The sequence below is a fragment of the Vicia villosa genome, linkage group LG4 (assembly GCF_029867415.1).
Source record: "Vicia villosa cultivar HV-30 ecotype Madison, WI linkage group LG4, Vvil1.0, whole genome shotgun sequence".
In the NCBI taxonomy this organism is placed as follows: Eukaryota; Viridiplantae; Streptophyta; class Magnoliopsida; order Fabales; family Fabaceae; genus Vicia; species Vicia villosa.
In genome coordinates this window covers 90,976,195-90,994,202 of record NC_081183.1, presented here as the reverse complement: position 1 = coordinate 90,994,202, position 18,008 = coordinate 90,976,195, and the positions used below count along the sequence as shown (strand labels likewise).

General features: G+C 31.3%; 2 protein-coding genes across 2 annotated transcripts; one reads left to right on the top strand and one right to left on the bottom strand.

Moving 5' to 3' along the window:
* Positions 1 to 4,835: 4,835 nt before the first annotated feature.
* On the top strand, positions 4,836 to 7,076 carry LOC131597510 (uncharacterized). The gene is made up of 6 exons (XM_058870204.1): positions 4,836 to 5,136; positions 5,229 to 5,342; positions 5,551 to 6,083; positions 6,336 to 6,408; positions 6,499 to 6,546; positions 6,610 to 7,076. The coding sequence occupies exons 1-6, from the start codon at positions 4,836 to 4,838 to the stop codon at positions 7,074 to 7,076; spliced, it is 1,536 nt and encodes a 511-aa protein (XP_058726187.1).
* Positions 7,077 to 16,105: 9,029 nt separating this feature from the next.
* On the bottom strand, positions 16,106 to 16,718 carry LOC131599331 (basic blue protein-like). The gene is made up of 2 exons (XM_058871733.1): positions 16,505 to 16,718; positions 16,106 to 16,413 (listed from the first exon to the last, which is right to left on the bottom strand). Exons 1-2 carry the CDS (start codon positions 16,686 to 16,688, stop codon positions 16,214 to 16,216), a joined length of 384 nt encoding a protein of 127 aa, XP_058727716.1. The 5' UTR covers positions 16,689 to 16,718; the 3' UTR covers positions 16,106 to 16,213.
* Positions 16,719 to 18,008: the final 1,290 nt, after the last annotated feature.

The following is an 18,008-nucleotide window of genomic DNA, read 5'->3' as shown; positions in this document are numbered from 1 at the left end:
ATATTTACATTCTGCTATTTTCTCTTTGTCCATTTGGACGTTTATATTCCGCTATTTTCTCTTTGTCCATTTGGACGCTATGTTTATGTTTCTGCTATTTTCTTTTTGTCCACTTGGACCATACTTTACTTTTATGCTAAAACACTAATAAACAACAAAAATCTAAAAAACACCTAAGGCTCTCTTTCGGACTATTGGTTACTATCCCGAGCATTTTGGAGATTTGGACTTATGGACTTAGTACCTCTGGACCCTTACGATATTATTACTCTGTTGTTATTCTGTTTGTCTGGCATTGGATTGTTGTCTGTTTGTGTATGCAGGTATTTCCTTGAAAGTCCTTGATGGTTAATTCCAAGGCATTGATATAAGGATTTTACCCGAAAGCAGTCGTTACTCTGCCCGATTTTCGTCAGAATTTTAATGTGCTTAATGCAAAGTGGTGCTAAAGATAATAAGTTCATCTGGATCCCCAAGTGATAATGTGTTGGTTTAGTATCGATAGTCCAAAGGATGGGAAATCTACCTTGACCCGTAATGTCAAGTGTTGGCTTCTTATTTCGGTTAGACCGTTCTTTTCCTTAGCTTTTATTTTATGCACTAGGTTAGCCTTTTCATCTCCTCCCCTTCTTAGATTTTCAAAATCTTCTCCCTTTTTCCAAAATCTTCTTATGTTTGCAATCTCTTTTCAAAACCTTTCTTTAAAAATACCTTTTGCCCTTAGTGGCCTTTTCTTCAAAAGTTTAGACACGACTAATTATTGAAACGAGTGGCGATACCTCACGATTTTGAAATTGATTGATATAGTGAGATATTTTCCGCGTGAGAGAGCTAGTGGCATACTCGTTGATTTTATCCGAGTTGGAGCCCTTCTTTCATTTGCGACGCAAAGAACTCAATTGTTCTCATGCTCAAGATCAATGGCGGAGTATTTCTCTTCGACGACGATAAAGTGTTTATCCCTTTTAAAAACCGTTTCCCTTTTAAGCGGAACTACATTAGCTCTGACTTCTCCATTGCACCGAGGAGGTATGTAGGCACAAGGCTTAATGTCTTGCCGAGCTTATTTTAAAAATAAAACAAACCCTTTTTTTAGCACACACGACACAGATTTTCAAAAAGGTTCCTGTGGAGTACCATAGATATGAGGGGTGCTTAAAACCTTCCCCTTGTATAATCAACATCCGTACCTAAGATCTCTTTTTGTTTTAAAAACAAACTTTGGGTTTTTTCGTTCTTTTCCCTTTTCCTTTGGAAATAATAAAGCGTGGTGGCGACTTTCACTGAAATATTGAGTCGAGTCAATATAATGGCTTCGATCTCAGATTTTCCCCGCTACACCTATCCATTCATCTCTTATGATCTTATGGGACAATTCTGGTGCAGAGGAGAGTTCCAATTGGTTGGGAGAAGATTCCATTTGGTGATTCATCCATTTGCCATAAATTCCCAAATGTAATCATTACATAATCACATGCTTTTGTTTTTGGGAATATTCTTCAATCCTTATGCAATGATGAAAATGGACGTATGGTATGCTTGCAGATGCATTATGGGTCGTGTAACATCATTTAGTGAAGCCATTTGCACAAAATTGCAAAGTTTCAAATTGTACATGACCTATAATTTTACTCCGTGTGGCCAACTTTGAACAAGCATAACTCCTAGCTCAAAATGAATTTGGAGAAGGTTGAGCACAATTTGGAAAGCCCTAAACATCTACTTCAATTCATTAGTCTGGGGTTTCTTCAGAATCATTTGGGAAAATTGTGAAAAATGAGCCTAAAGTTGGAAGAAAACTAGGTCAAAAACACTTAGAAAAATTTCTAAGTTTTTAAGGCCTATAACTTCCAAAACCTAAGTCTCTCAAATGGTTGATCTTTTGAAAAAAGTTGCTATGTAAGATGTTGTTTTATTTTGCAAGATCTACAACTTTCATGTTGGATGTTTTTTTGAGTTGTGTAGGTGAAATTTTGAGTTCCCATAATACCCTTAAAAACCCTAATTCCTGACTTTTTGCTCCATGGTGAATTTTCTTGAATTTCTTTTGCCAAATGACTTTAATAATCATATATTGATGATATTGATCTTAAAAAGTCATGGTTTGACCAAAAATCCTAAAAGTCAAAGGTTATCTTGTACAATTGACTTTTTCAGATGAAGTGAAATCTTGGACTTTTGTGATGAATCAAACTTTCCTCCTCAAATGAATGATGTGAATGGATTATATTGAGGTAATAGAAGTCCTTGAGTCATGTTTTGAGTTTTAGATCCATGTCCTGATTAAAAAGACAACTATCTTGGTGAATTAGGTCAAAAACCCTAATTGTCGACCAGATGAAATTGATGACTGTAGATCTTGAATTGAAGTGTAATGCCCAATGGATAATGTCAAATGAACCACTTGAATATATTTAAACCAATTGATAGATGCCCTGGAGCTTTTTAGGGTTTACTAAATGTGATCCCTGATTATAGTCCCTGATGGGCTCAAAACCCTAGAATGGTGAACTAAGCAAACCTGAGTCCAGGTGATGGGTGTCAAATCAATCATAGGTGAATAGAATGAAGCTTTTGATTCCTATGGTTGTGTTAGAGACCATCCCTTTTATTGATTGATCTTTTGCCTGAGCTCTTTTGTTCCTGAACATCCTCGACTAAGTACCAGATGAATAAGTGACTGCTCTGAGTATCTGTTTTGATTTTGATGAAAAGTTTGGAGGTATGACATCTCAGGGGGGTCAAAATTAGGGTATGACAGTTTCAGGTTTATTTATTTAATTGTGTTTGTCTCATGACTGTTTATTAATTTGTTTTTGCAATTTTCAAGAATCTGAACTTTATACGTTGGATTGCAGAACAAGGAACGAAGTAGATAGTAATATAGTGGAAAATTTGTCTTCAATGTTATATGAACATAATGTTCATGCTCAGTCTTTTAAGATGGCAAGGGATAGAATTTCTGAAGGCAATGTGACAGATCTAAAACTCCGTCTCATTTCTGAGCGCCAAACTAATGGGAGAATATATAATCAACCAACAGTTTCAGAAGTTGCTGCTCTCATTGTTGGTGATGTTGATACTGCAGAAAAAAGAGATATTATAATGCAAAAACAATGTGGCGAACTTCAGAGAATAGATGAATATCATACGTCTTATTTGGGATTTCAATATCCATTACTTTTCCCTTACGGTGAAGATGGTTACAGACCCAACATACGGCATCGCAATAAAGGTTCTAACACAGTTCGTAATGCAGAAACAACGACTTCAGTATCGGAAATTGAGGATGTTCCATGGGAGGAAGCAACAAAAAGAAACAAACTTACAATCAGAGAGTGGTTCGCCTTTAGGATCCAGTCAAGAAAAAACGAGGTACAGACAATTCTCAAGTCAAGGAGATTGTTCCAGACGTTTTTGGTAGATGGTTTTACAATGATGGAATCTGAGAGACTTCGTGGTTAAGAAAAAATCAGTCAAAACTACGAGTAGGCAAGTATGATCATCTTGCAGATGCTAGGACAAATGGACATACACGTGGTGAAGCTACAGGGAAAAGGGTTGTCCTACCTTTGTCGTATGTTGGAAGCCGTAGATATATGGATCAGTTATACTTTGATGGCATGGCAATTTGTAGTTATGTTGGATTTCCTGATTTGTTTATTACATTCACATGTAATCCAAATTAGCCCGAAATACAACGTGTACTAAGTTCTGCAAATTTGAAAGCGTCCGATCGTCCGGATCTCATTACAAGAATCTTCAAATTGAAATTTGATGCGTTATTGTCCGATTTGACCAAAAAGAGTATCATGGGGAAGGTTCTTGCGTGTAAGTAATTTCTAACTTTTATTAATTTAATTTCCTTATTCATTTTGAATGTCATATTATAAACCATATCTGAATTTTATATTTGTAGATATGTACACAATTGAGTTCCAGAAAAGAGGCATGCCCCATGCTCACATATTAATTTTCTTTCATCCGTCGAGCAAGTATCCAACACCTGCTGACATTGATCGTATCATATTAGCAGAAATACCAAACAAAGACACTGACGAAGAGTTATATAACTTGGTCAAATCTCACATGATACACGGACCCTGCGGAAATGCTTTTCGTAATTCTACGTGTATGAAGGAAGGAAAATGTTCAAAATACTTCCCTAAAGACTTCAGACGTGATACGATCGTTGATCAAGATGGATATCCGGTATATAGACGAAGGGACAACGGACACACAGTTTCTAAGAATGGAATTGAGATTGACAATAGATTTGTTGTTCCCTACAATTCAAAGTTATTGTTGAAGTACAGAGCTCATATTAACATGGAATGGTGCAATCAAAGCACATCCATCAAATATTTGTTCAAATACATCAACAAAGGCTATGATAGAATAACTGCTGCAATTGTCATAAATGAAGATGGATCTGTTTCGCAACATGACGTTGTCGATGAGATAAAGCAGTATATTGACTGTAGGTACGTTTCTCCAAGCGAAGCTGCTTGGAGAATTTATGCTTTTCCTATTCATGGAAGAAAACCAGCTGTAGAAAGACTTCATTTTCATGCTGAGGGACAAAATTCTGTTTTCTATACTGATGTCAGCCCTATTACCATAATCCTTGATAAACCGAGCGTTACTAAGTCATTGTTTACATCTTGGTTTGAAGCCAACAAGAAATACGACGAAGCGCGCCAACTAACGTATAGCAATTTTGTTTCGAAGTTTGTATACGTTAAAAAAAAAGAGTGGAAACCCAGACAAAAGGGATACACAATTGGTAGACTATTTGGGTTCCTCCAACTACCGGGGAATTGTACTATCTCATGATGATGCTAACACATGTTAAAGGACCGAAAAGCTATGATGAAATAAAGACAGTAAACAATGTTAAGTACGATACTTTCCGTGATGCATGTTTTGCTATGGGATTTATTGGTGATGATCGAGAAATCATATCTGCAATGACAGAAGCATTTCATTGGGGTTCTGGACATTATTTGAGATTACTTTTTATTCACATGTTATTGTCAAGTAGCATTAATAGGCCTAAGCATGTCTGGAGTAAAACTCGACATCTGTTATCTGATGGAATACTTTATTCTCAGCAAAGGATTGCAAACAACAGAGGTAAATTTTCAATTTGATCATAATCAAAAATATTTTATTATAAATGATGTTCCAATATTTACCATCTATTTGTTTATATTGTTTATTAACAGGTCTGCGGTTAACAAATGAAGAAATTCTGAATTTAACATTGGTTGAAATTGAAAAACTTCTTCGGCGAAGTCGAAAGAGTTTAAGTGATTTCCCTGGAATGCCAAAACCACAGGGTTACATAATTGAGGAGCTTGGAAATAATTTCATATATGAAGAGCGAAACTACGATCTTGCTGAATAACTTCAAGAGTTTAATACGCTGTACAATAACCTCACAGGTCTAAATAATAATAACATCAAATTGGCAGAAGAAGTTCAAATTACTTACAAATTTATATTGCTAATATGATGTTTCTAAATTATATGTTCATTTAATTACAGATGAACAAAGAGATGTTTTCAAACAAATCTTGACGGCTGTTGATACCCAGAACGGAGGCGTATTCTTTCTGTATGGATACGGCGGTACAGGCAAAACATACATGTGGAGAACATTAGCTTCTTACATAAGATCAAGAAGAAAAATATGCTTGACAGTTTCCTCTTCAGGTATTGCATCCCTGTTGCTCCCTGGTGGTCGAACGACACATTCTAAATTTAAGATTCCAATTCCCACACATGAATCTTCGACATGCGACATTAACAAGGGTAGTGACAGCGGGGACTTGCTAAAAGTATCAAAATTGATTATTTGGGATGAAGCTCCTATGTGTCACAAATTTTGTTTTGAAGCTTTGGATAAAACCCTCAGAGACATCATGGGTGGATCCAGGTCATCAGATGAAATATTTGGTGATAAGGTAATTGTGTTTGGTGGCGATTTCAGACAGATTCTACCAGTTATTCCAAGAGGCGGTCGTTCAGATATAATTCATGCAACTATCAATTCATCATACATTTGGGTTCATTTTAAGGTTTTGAAACTTATAAAAAACATGCGGCTTCAGCAATCTGGGGCGACTACGTCAGCTTCCTAGTTAGAACAGTTTTCAAATTGGATATTAAAAGTTGGAGATGGAAAACTAGCAGAACCTAACGATGGCTATGCTGATATTGATATTCCAGCAGATCTTTTGATATCAAATTTTGATGATCCCCTTCGAGCAATATTCGAAAACACTTATCCAAATTTTGAAGCTAACTTCAATAATGTAGCTTTTCTGCAGTCAAGGGCAATATTGGCTGGAACAATTGAGACAGTAGATGAAATAAATCACTATGTATTAGATAATCTCCCAGGTAATATTAAATTTTGTGTGAACATATATTTGAAGAGTTTTTCATTTGCAATTTTAACAAATCGTAATATAAAGTCACTGCATTTTTCAGGGGACGAAAAGGAATACTTAAGCTCTGATTCACTCGATACGCATGATGGTGATGGCAATGAATCTTTTGATGTTTTAACTCCTGAGTTTTTGAATGAACTGAGAACGTCAGGCCTTCCTAATCATAAGATCATATTGAAAGTAAATACTCCAATCATGCTGCTCAGGAATATTGATCAAGCAGAAGGTTTATGCAATGGAACACGTCTAATTGTTACAAGATTGGCTGATCATGTTATTGAAGCCAAAATAATTTCAGGCAAGAACATCGGCGGTATCATTTATATTGCACGAATGGACATTACTCCAACGCAATCGCCATGGCCATTCAGGATGACACGAAGACAGTTTCCTATAACGGTCTGTTATGCTATGACTATTAATAAATCTCAAGGTCAGTCGTTGGATCATGTTGGCATATATTTGCTGAGGAGCGTGTTCAGCCATGGCCAGTTTTATGTTGCAGTTTCAAGAGTAAAGAGCAGAAAAGGCCTTAAAATCTTGATCCATGACAAGGATAAACATCCATTGACAACCACAACAAATGTGGTCTTCAAAGAAGTGTTTGAAAATTTGTAGTCTATATGTTTAACATTATCTATGGCAATGTTGTTATTGGTAGAGATTTTGTGCTGGGTTGCCTAAAGTCAGGTTACAACTTAAACAATTTATTAACTGTCATTAATTAAAGATTGGATATGACCTTTGCATACTGATAACATATTTCATTTGTAAAGATGGATTCAAAACCGATTATGAATATTATCTGACATAATCTCAATGATTACATAACACCATCACTTAAAAAATAGGCAAGGCAAAAATTGATGTTGATAAACATTCTTTAAATCCATTACAGAACCCAACTATTTTACAATCAAAATAACATCAACAACAAATTTAAAGCTCCAACTAACAGCTTTACATATTCATCAGCTACTTTTTTCCCTAAATACACAAACATTAGATCTGAAAATGGAATCATGGAGAATTCTATGAAATCTCCAACTTGAAGGTTATTTGATTTTGCAAAATCGTACCATCCAACTCCAATATGTTTTTCATACTCATTCCTTCCAGCCCTAAGAATATGACAGTGATATCCCTTACCGTCAATCAGATCTACCATCCTTATCGCATTTTGGTCTTTACGAAAACATGTCCTTGATATTTCCATTGGAATATTCTGCATTGTAACTTTCAACTTATTAATCTCAAAGATCTATAGCTCTAAGTACAGCAGTGGATATAAGTGGTTTTTGAACTTACCAGGGCATTTTTCCCGCGCATATTCGCTTCTGTGACATTAGACCTCCACTTTACCTCCCCGGTATGATCAGCCATGCATTCAACCTCTGTAAGAAACCCATCTTTTATAAGTGTTTCAAACGTCTTTTCCTGCTCTTCCTCAAACTCTTTTCTAATGTTATGTGCCCATTCAAGACTGTCTCTCTCAGGATCACTGAAACATTCATTTTAAAGAGTAACACTGCTATTAAGTAAAGAGATGAGAAATCAAGGGAAACCAGTTTTTCTATTATAAGATGCATGCAAACAATACTTACTTGTTTGATGGAGAAGGGACACGGGGAATCCCCACTTCACCATCTCAAAATTAAATTTGATAAGACAATATTTTGATGCATTATGACAATACTTACTATATATAGATAGTAATACTCTTTATAACTGGGTCGGACAACAGTGATGGGCCTACATATTTTATATGTACAATTTTCCAAAATATTTGCTAAATGAGTCTTAACTACATAAAGTAATTTTATCTATTATTAAAGTAGTCCATAGATGTCATATACAGGCCATATATAGCAATTAAAACTCAACAATGAGTCCAAAATATTGGCCATATATACATATACAAATATCAATTTAGACAAAATTTATTTTGGCTCACTATTTCAAAATTTCTTTACATATATATATAAATCAGGCCTTTAAATATTTATGGGCCTCTATTTCGCTTTGCACATTTAATAAAAATATTGTTAAAATTTTTTTTATTACATAAATTGAAGTTGCTATATATGCAAGTTGACTATATATTATGTATTATTTATAAACTCTAATTTGTTTTTAACATGGTAAATGGATCATCGAACAAAAACTTCTTAAACCATGTCATATAAAATTTAGAAGTATGATAAATAGGGAGCTCTTATCATGCATATAAATAAATTATTCTAACACACATGAGCCAATAATGATGGCCAGTGTAAAGGAGCAATTATTAATTATGTAGAACATCAAGATGACCAAAAAATATAACTTAAAGAAATTTTCCATACCAGCAAAAAACTGTTGTTAGAGTTATACAACATTGCACAAAAAGATCCAACCCATTAGGGCATCAAACAACAAGATTCAAACAAGTCATATGAGTAACAACCATATACAAAACATTAAAATAGTTTAGTGACTGAAACTACTTAAACAACAAAAAGAAAGAAAGTTTCTTCCACAACTTTTCAAAGCACCATCATTTCTTCTTCATTGTAACATACATGAAAGCACCATGTCGCGGCAATGGACATGTCAGTGTGTCACCTTTCTTGAACCCTTTGGCCTTCACATAGGCGTACCATCCTTGAGTCATGTATTTCTCAGATGGGCTTGGTACCCCGTTACGGTTTGCTGTCTTCACAATACACTTGAATTCTTGATACAAGTCAAAATCTTTAATAGTTACCTCCTTCTGATTACTTGCCAAGCAGTCTATTGATATCTCCTTTGGGAAATGTTGCAACAATACAAAGATTCATTGAATAAACACTTGAGATCAGCAAAGTATTAAAATATGAGGAAGATTTTGAGTATGCTTACCTGGACATTATCCTTTTTCACTTTTGAATTCTTTATAGAAATATCCCAGCAGTATGTTGGCTTTCCCCCAAACATTCTTGTCCTAACATTTGATTGATTTTTCCCTTCTTCCCAAGTTTCATTGGTCTTTTCTCATTCCCATTTGTAACAGTTTTTTTTGTTGGCAGTCCTGCCCAAAGTCTTGCTATTTGTTCTCTTCTCAAGGACAGTTGCTTTCTTCCCAACTGTTTTGTCAACAACAGTTTTGGACTTCTTAATTGTTTTTTTACTTGGTTCATTATCATTCCCAGAAACAAGGGGGACATCATCTTCTTCAACCTTAACATTCCTCATAGGAACAGCAGTGTTGTTGAAATTTGGAACAACTATAGGGGTATTCTTGCAAGTTTCTGCAAATGTAACAGATTTCTTCGAAATTGCTTTACCTTTTTTAACCGCCTTGGCAGAAGATTTTTTTACAGAACCCTCTGCAACGTCATCCACGAGTTTTTGTATTTCATTCATTGTTGTCTCCTCACTGAAACAAGAGTTGTAAGTCCGTTACGACATTATGAATGCCAACTAAACACTAATAACCCCAAATGTTACTTAAATTAGCGAAAAATTGAAAGATTAACAATTTTAAACAATATATAAGATGACACTCTTGACTGAAAATGAAACTCTTATGAATGAGAGAGTAACACTAACAGGAAAATAAACATGCAATGGAAGGTTCACAATATCCCCAAAACAAGCTCTGCGAAATAGTAAAAAACTCCATTCACATCATTTTCTAAAACTTACACAAATCTATTTTAGCATGCAGCAGAAATCAAAAAACCCTAAAACCTAACTAAATCGTACATCAAGAAAAACCCAACACAATGAAAATAAATCGAAAATCATGTTTCTAACCTCATGAGTTCTTCGTCGTCGTCTGATAGCCACCCATGCGTTGGCTTTCTTCCACCCCTCATTGTCGCCATTTCTTGCGTCCTCCAGTAGTGATGTCAGGATTTTCTAACGAGAGGAAGGAAAACGAGAGCAATGGTGTAATGTGAACAGTCTGAAATATTTTGTGACTCAACTCTGCACGCTTCATTTTCCCTAGACGTACCTATCTCAATCACTTAGAACTGTTACCCATGATCCACCGTGTAACCAAAGCAATTACTACACCATTTTGAAACAACGCTTTTTAGTGTAACATAAAAAATGCATTTAAGTTATCTTTATCTGTTAACTTCAAACATACATGCATATAAGACTTCTTTTGTTGCTTTACCGATACCATGCAGTGTTTTTAATTTCAGTTTTTCTTTGATTTTTTTAATTGCTTCCTCTTTACTCTTTTTCCCACATTTTAGAAAACAAAGTTCCAATATTTTTTATTTATATGATGCCTTTTTTTTAGAATCCACTTTTTTGGGACCAATCAATATATTTTATCAATTCAACCTTATTAAATATTAATATTAATTACATATACAAATTTTGCCCTCTTATGTGTATATATATATTCTGTATAGACTTTCACAATATTCCCAATACATTTCATTTATATTCAAAGGTTAGAATAGTTTTTTTTTCAATTTCTACATCTTTGGTCTAAGATTTGAGAGATTTTTTTTTCATCAAGATACTTTTTATGAACATTCATCTTCAAAAGTTTTTATATATTTTAATTGTACTTTTCAAATTTTATAAGTTACACACTACAAATTGTTTTCCAATATATTTCATCAACAATATTTCGTTTATTTTCCAGCACCTATGGAAAAAAAATGATGGTGGAGAAGCAAGCGACCTCATCCCAATCGTTTAGGTTACAATGTAGAACTTCATTGGAAAAAAAAAATCACAAAATGCTATAAAAAAGGAAAAAATTGCATGGTGATTTTTCATTTAGAATTTTTGTGTTTTATTCTTAATTTTTTATATATCTATATTTTATGTAACCCAAACTAACAATACATATATTGTTGTAGAATATTCCAACTGACATTGTTAGAAAGGGATTCTGTGCTGATCATTCAAACTTAACATTGATGGACTTCGATGATTTGCAACCTCTTGATTGTCAAGTTCTTAAGGGGAAAAACCCACACAATGAGATGTATTTTGGAAAGGGTTGGTACGAGTATGGAGCTTCAAGAAATTTAAGTGTTGGCGATGTCTTGCTTTTTCATTATTTTTCTTATTCTGAGATGCTTTACGTTAAGCATGTAAAAAAGGATAGAGTGAAGTATGTAATAAGTGGTGACTTCGATTAAGTTTTCTTTTTCTCTAACGCTTTTTAATCATTATTTTGTCATCATTTCAAGTTGATTATAATAAATCACCAAAATATCAAATTTATATACATACGCGGTGTATCATTTTTTCATGTTGGCCCTATATTTTTTATAAATGCAAATTAAAATATTTCATTGATCGCACGGGTCCTTTACTAGTTTTGATAAAAAAGTTGAACTAATTGTTTATAATAATTATTAAATACTACATTAATATAGTTTTTATCATATCATCATAATTAATAATATTTGGGATATAGCCATATAGGAATTCGAAAATATTGAATAGTTTTTTCTTTGTATAGGCAAAGAATTATATATAGGGAGAACTAAAGGATCATTGAATAATACTACTACTACTGATATTTGTTATAAGGAACGGTTTTCAATGTATAGGAGTATTTGAGAAGAATTTTCAGCCTTATTTATTGGTTTGACTTTTAAATTTTAGTGAGTTATTTAATGTTTTATAATTTCTCATGATGCCAGCATCATTGCACTTCAATAAGAACCGTTAAGTTAACCCAATTGAGTTCTAAGAATATGAACCAATTTCGTATTATTATAATATCTTCCAAAACACATTCATAATTTCAATGTATTGTAATTTCTCTTGCATCATTCTTGTTCTCGTCTCATAATTTGAATGGATGTTAATTAATGGTGTACGATTTTAGAATCGGCGATGTGAATTAATGGTGTAAGATAATTATAGAGCTTACTTTTTTATATTCGGGGATCTACTCATTTAATTTAGTGCATTTTAAAGTTTTTGAGCCAGATTATAAAGAGCATAACATTTTATGTAATTGTTATTTGTGTAGAGATGACTTATGATGAGATCTGACATGATAGTACTGAAGCAACATCTTAACATCAATTGAAGGTAGAGAGTTGGATGGAATGGAACTCACAAAGCTTATACATTCACAGTTTTATGGCTTACGTGGAACCAGCTAACAGGATGGGGTACATTTGAGTCAATAACAAAGTGATATGATTCAGGCACTAGAAGACAAAATTCTGCACCATAGTACAACCACTATAGTGTCTATTTTGTCCCCCTGTTGCAAAGGCCGATTGCAAGGCCCCGCCGCTTGAATACCTGTGGCGCTATCCTGCCACAAGACATTTTGTTTCCCACAAGATGATTGTACCTGGATTTGCACTTGTACGAAAAGGAAGAATTAGAGGGGAACTTGTTGATTATGTTGGGTCAAAATTCATGTATATCCAAAAGCTCATGACCCAAGACAACACAAAAACCCTAGATGGAAATGACAATAATAAGACCTCTTGGAGGAAATGCAAAGGGTTTAGCAACTCATAAAGAGAAACATTAAGTGAAATTTGGTGAATAGATCGAGCTGAAAAAATGGAGAATTTCTTCTTCTTATCATCTCAAGTGTATGATACACCAGTATCTGGTGTGACAAAGCTTGTCTATTGCTAATAAAAGGTTCCGAAAAGAAGAAGAAGTTACTCTTAGGTTTCTAATTTCTTTCATTATGTGTTTAAGAATGTTTAGTTTAGGATCCAATATTGATGCATGTATTAACCTCATCATGACTTAAACCTCTTTATGATGAGCAATGTGAAGTTAATATGAAATAGTTGTTTGTGTTAAATGATGTGTGTTGGGATTTTTCTTAATTACTTAAGACTTTATTATGAACCGATATTCAATTCAAGATGAAATATAAAGTTAGTTTTATAAAATATTATTGATATTTATTTGTTGTAAGGTCGAACAAAACAAAACAGTATAATTTTTTAGGTAAATAAAGAGTTTAAAAATGAAAAGACATAAATCATGTACATATAAAAAAATTAAATAGCATAATTATTTTATGAATCATTGATTGATTGCAACTTTTAATTTCTGATTTAATGTGATTACAACTTTTGATTTCTTATTTTGAAATTTGAATTTTGTATAACGCTTATTATTAATTTTTAATTTTGTATACTTTTTCATATTGGTGAAGAAATATTGTGTAATAAGTGGTATCAATCTAAAATTGACGAAAAATTCAATTATTTAGTAAAGTTTCATTAAGAATAAATTTACTTAAATGTAGTATGGGAAAATGTGTTATTTTTTACAATTATTTACTTAAATGTAGTATGGGAAAAATGTGTTATTTTTTACAATTATTTATGTTAGTAATACATAAATCTATGAGACAAATATTTATAAGTAAAAAAATACTAGACAAACATACATAAGTAATATATGAGTTAAATAACATTATAATTATATGCTAATATACACAATTCATAATTATTTCATGATCATCAAAACAAAAATATTATATATATATATATATATATATATATATATATATATATATATATATATATATATATATATATATATATTCATTTTACTAATTTACGTGAATTTTATAATAACTACTTTATAAATTAAATCGATTACATCAACTTAAACCCAAATATTAATATAATGAACATTTCAGTACTCATACAAAACACACGTGTATTCATATAGAAATTCGTGCGAACTGATGGGTAACGAACCAGTACCGCACCAATACCCGTACAAACACACGGGCATATACTTTTCTTATTTATATTTTTATTACATTTTGAAAACAAAAGTGTACGTGCCACACCAGTACCCGTGTCAACGCACGGGTAACACATCAACACCGTCTGAATGCAAGGGTAACCATACTAGAATTCGTGTGAACCCACATGTTATTTTATTTTTTTACAGTTAAAGAAAATAAAAGTAAATATATTATAATAGTGTATGAATCCAAATATGGGAAAATGTGTTATTTTTTAATTATTTATGTTACTAATAGCTTTGTTTTGACATTGTTTTAATTTAATATACAATATTTTTAAAAATTGCGCGTAATACAGCGGTACCCATGCAATTGTTTTACATAAAGTTACTGATAAAAATATTGAATATTAACGGGAATATGAAGTTATTGTTCAAATTATAGAATATTAACAGGAACATGAAGCTATTAATTAAAATATTGAATATTAACAGGAACACGAAGTTACTAATCAAAATATTGAATATTAATGGAAACATGAAATTACTGATCAAAATATTAAATATTAACGAAAATATTAAATTATTGATCAAAATATTGAATATTAACGGGAACATGAAGTTAGTGATCAAAATATTAAATATTAAAGTGAACATGAAGTTAATAATCAAAATATTTAATAATAACGGGAACATAAAATTACTGATCAAAATATTGAAGAATAATAGGAACATAAAGTTACTGATAAAAATATTTAATAAGAATATAATAACTTTACTATTGGTTTAAATATTTTTTACAATAATTCCAAAACAAAAATAATATTTATATAATATATATATATATATATATATATATATATATTATTGATTCAAATATTTTTATATATTGAGAGAATTATAGGTACTGATTTATTATCTCTTTTAAAAAAAATTATTTTATTTTTATTGTATATTAGGAACCAATATATGTATGACCCCGGTACCCGTGCGAAGACACGGATATCCCGCTAATTTATAAGAAAAGTAACGTACATTAGACATTAGGTTTTCTAAAAATTGGGTATTAATGGTTAACATTAAAACAAGAATTTTCATTTTAATTACAAAATTGTCATTGTATATAAATTTTATACTTTTTTAATAAAATAAGTAATATATCAATAATTCTAATGTTATTTCTATACTAGTGTGCTATTCAACAAACACGGAAGATAGTTTCTCGGCACACATGGAAAAAGATTATAGTTCTGAGTTTGATCTGGGTTATTGTTTTGGTTTGGTTTCAAACCCATTGAGATCTGGCTTTGACATGTCTAAATCTATTGCTACAATGCTTGATGAACTGTTCGTCAATTTGCACTGTCTTTCGTTATTTGTTCGGACGCCTAACTCGATTTCTTGCTGCAATTTGTCAATAAGTTAATGGTTAAGGAATCTATTATCATGTCGGCAGACAAGTTTATTTGCCATTATCAAAATTTGAATTTGATACTAGTCATTTTATGTCTTACACTTTTTTAAAATTTGGTTTCGTGCTCATGCGTAGGTTAGCTGGATTATGTATGTGATGCGTGAGTGTGACCGTGAATTAAGATTTCTTATAGTTTATTTTTTGTTTTAAGTGGTTAGGCTTTATGTCCCCCAGTTTGCTTGTACTGTTTCATTTATAATCTATTTAGAGTGATGCATATTCCTCTACATCCATTTTGCTATTAAGAAAACACGATTTTGCCTTAGATTGATGTCATTCATATAAATTTTATGAATTACATTATTAATTTGTATTTATCCGTAAAACTCACTGCATTAGATATCAATATTAAATTCTAATTTGTTAAGACTACAAGTTTAAACAGTTATTTGTTCATGTCTAGAATTAAATTTAAAATTAAGGCAAACATTTGGACATTGCTTGACAAATCAATTGTTTCAAGAAAAATAGAGTAGCAAAAATATAGGTATCAAGATAGCATCACATTATATATTGCAATGCAAAGAGGTATAATTTTTAAGAATATTAATTTCTCAACTTTATTCAGGAATACAATACATTAGTAAAAGGCTTAATTTGCATTGACTGCAATTTTCTGTCCAAGATCGCAGTGACCAGGAACACCACATATAAAGTAGTTGGCTCCCTTAGCAAGTGTAATGCTATCATTCCCAGATTTATAAGGTGGTGATCCTCCACTAGCCACACATGAGTTGTATCCATTTTGGTTCACTTTTACCACATTGTGTACCCTAGGGTCATACTTGAATACTGCACTTAGAAAACAATTTAAAATTAAAAAATGTCTTAGATAATAACATTTCAATGTTATACAAGAGTAAGAAATAATAAGGATGCTTACCAAGTGTGTCGCCTGCCTTGAAACTTTTTCCTGAAGGCCAGTTTTGAACACCAAAGGACCAACCTTGCGCATCACCAACATTGTATGTTGCTGCATAAATCATCTTAGAATGAAACACACACATACATAATAGTAGCATTGTAACAACACTTGTGCTACTGGCACTGCCTCTTCCCTCACCCATATTTTAATTGATTTAGATAGCAAGGACTGATTAGATAATTTTGAGTGCTCAAATGAGAAACCAGAGTGATAGTTTTATAGTCAATATGTGCCTTAATAAATGCACCCTTTATTTCTTATTATAAATAAAATCTATTTTATAAATTCATTGAATATATATATATATATATATATATATATATATATATATATATATATATATATATATATATATATATATATATATATATATATATATATATATATATATATATATATATATATGAGGAGGGTTATATTGACTCCAAGAGTAAGTTATAATAACTTACTCCACATCTTGATCATTAATTCTTTTCAATCTAATGGTTAAAAATAATAGGGAATAGTTTTCTCTTTCCACATTTAATGACTTATTATTTTTAACCATTAGATTGAAAAGAATAAATGATTAAGATGTGGAGTAAGTTATTAAATACTATTAATAATTTTTAAATACTATTATAATTTTTTATTAGAATATATAAATATTTTTTATTTTAGTAAATATGTTACATTTTTACTAAATTATTATATAAAAATGCTTTGTTTTTTTTTTCATAAGACAGTCTTAAATTTATAATTTATAAGTTCATATAATAATTTAGATATGTTTAATAATGATGTTTTATAAATATAAAATAATAATGGACATAAAATTACTTGTTTAAAACTATTATAAAAATATTTCTTAAATACTATTATATTTATATGAAAATTAATAATTATTTTTTAAAAAAATTCATATAAACACAAGATAAATCTATTTAAATACTTTTGTTAATATTTAATGGTTCAATTATTCACATAAAGAGTTTTTGAGTTAAATAAAAAAATATTGGAAATAATAGTCTTGAGTTTTACAGCTGTTTTTTCATTTATAAAAGTGATCAATACTTATTTTTACTTATTTTAAAAAATAATTGTATTATATAATAGGACTAAAAGTCTAAAAAGAGTATATTTGAATGGTAGTAGTATTATAAAAATATATTTGTGTTCTCATGTTACATCTTTTCCACCGTTCTTTAATTGTTTTAGAAAAAGAATAAATAAATAGAAATTTTTATAAAAATTGGATTTATCACATCATACATATTAATTATTTTTTATTAAATATCAATTTTTATAAATATAATTAAAAAGTCAGAAAATTTTCATTTCAAACCTTTGTAAACATCCATATGGGGACACAAATATATTAAAACATTAAAGATCAATTAAAATAAAGTTTTTGAAGTCAAAAATTAAATTAAATATTTTTATCAAAAATTAAACTCTAAACTTACGGATATCAACCTAAACC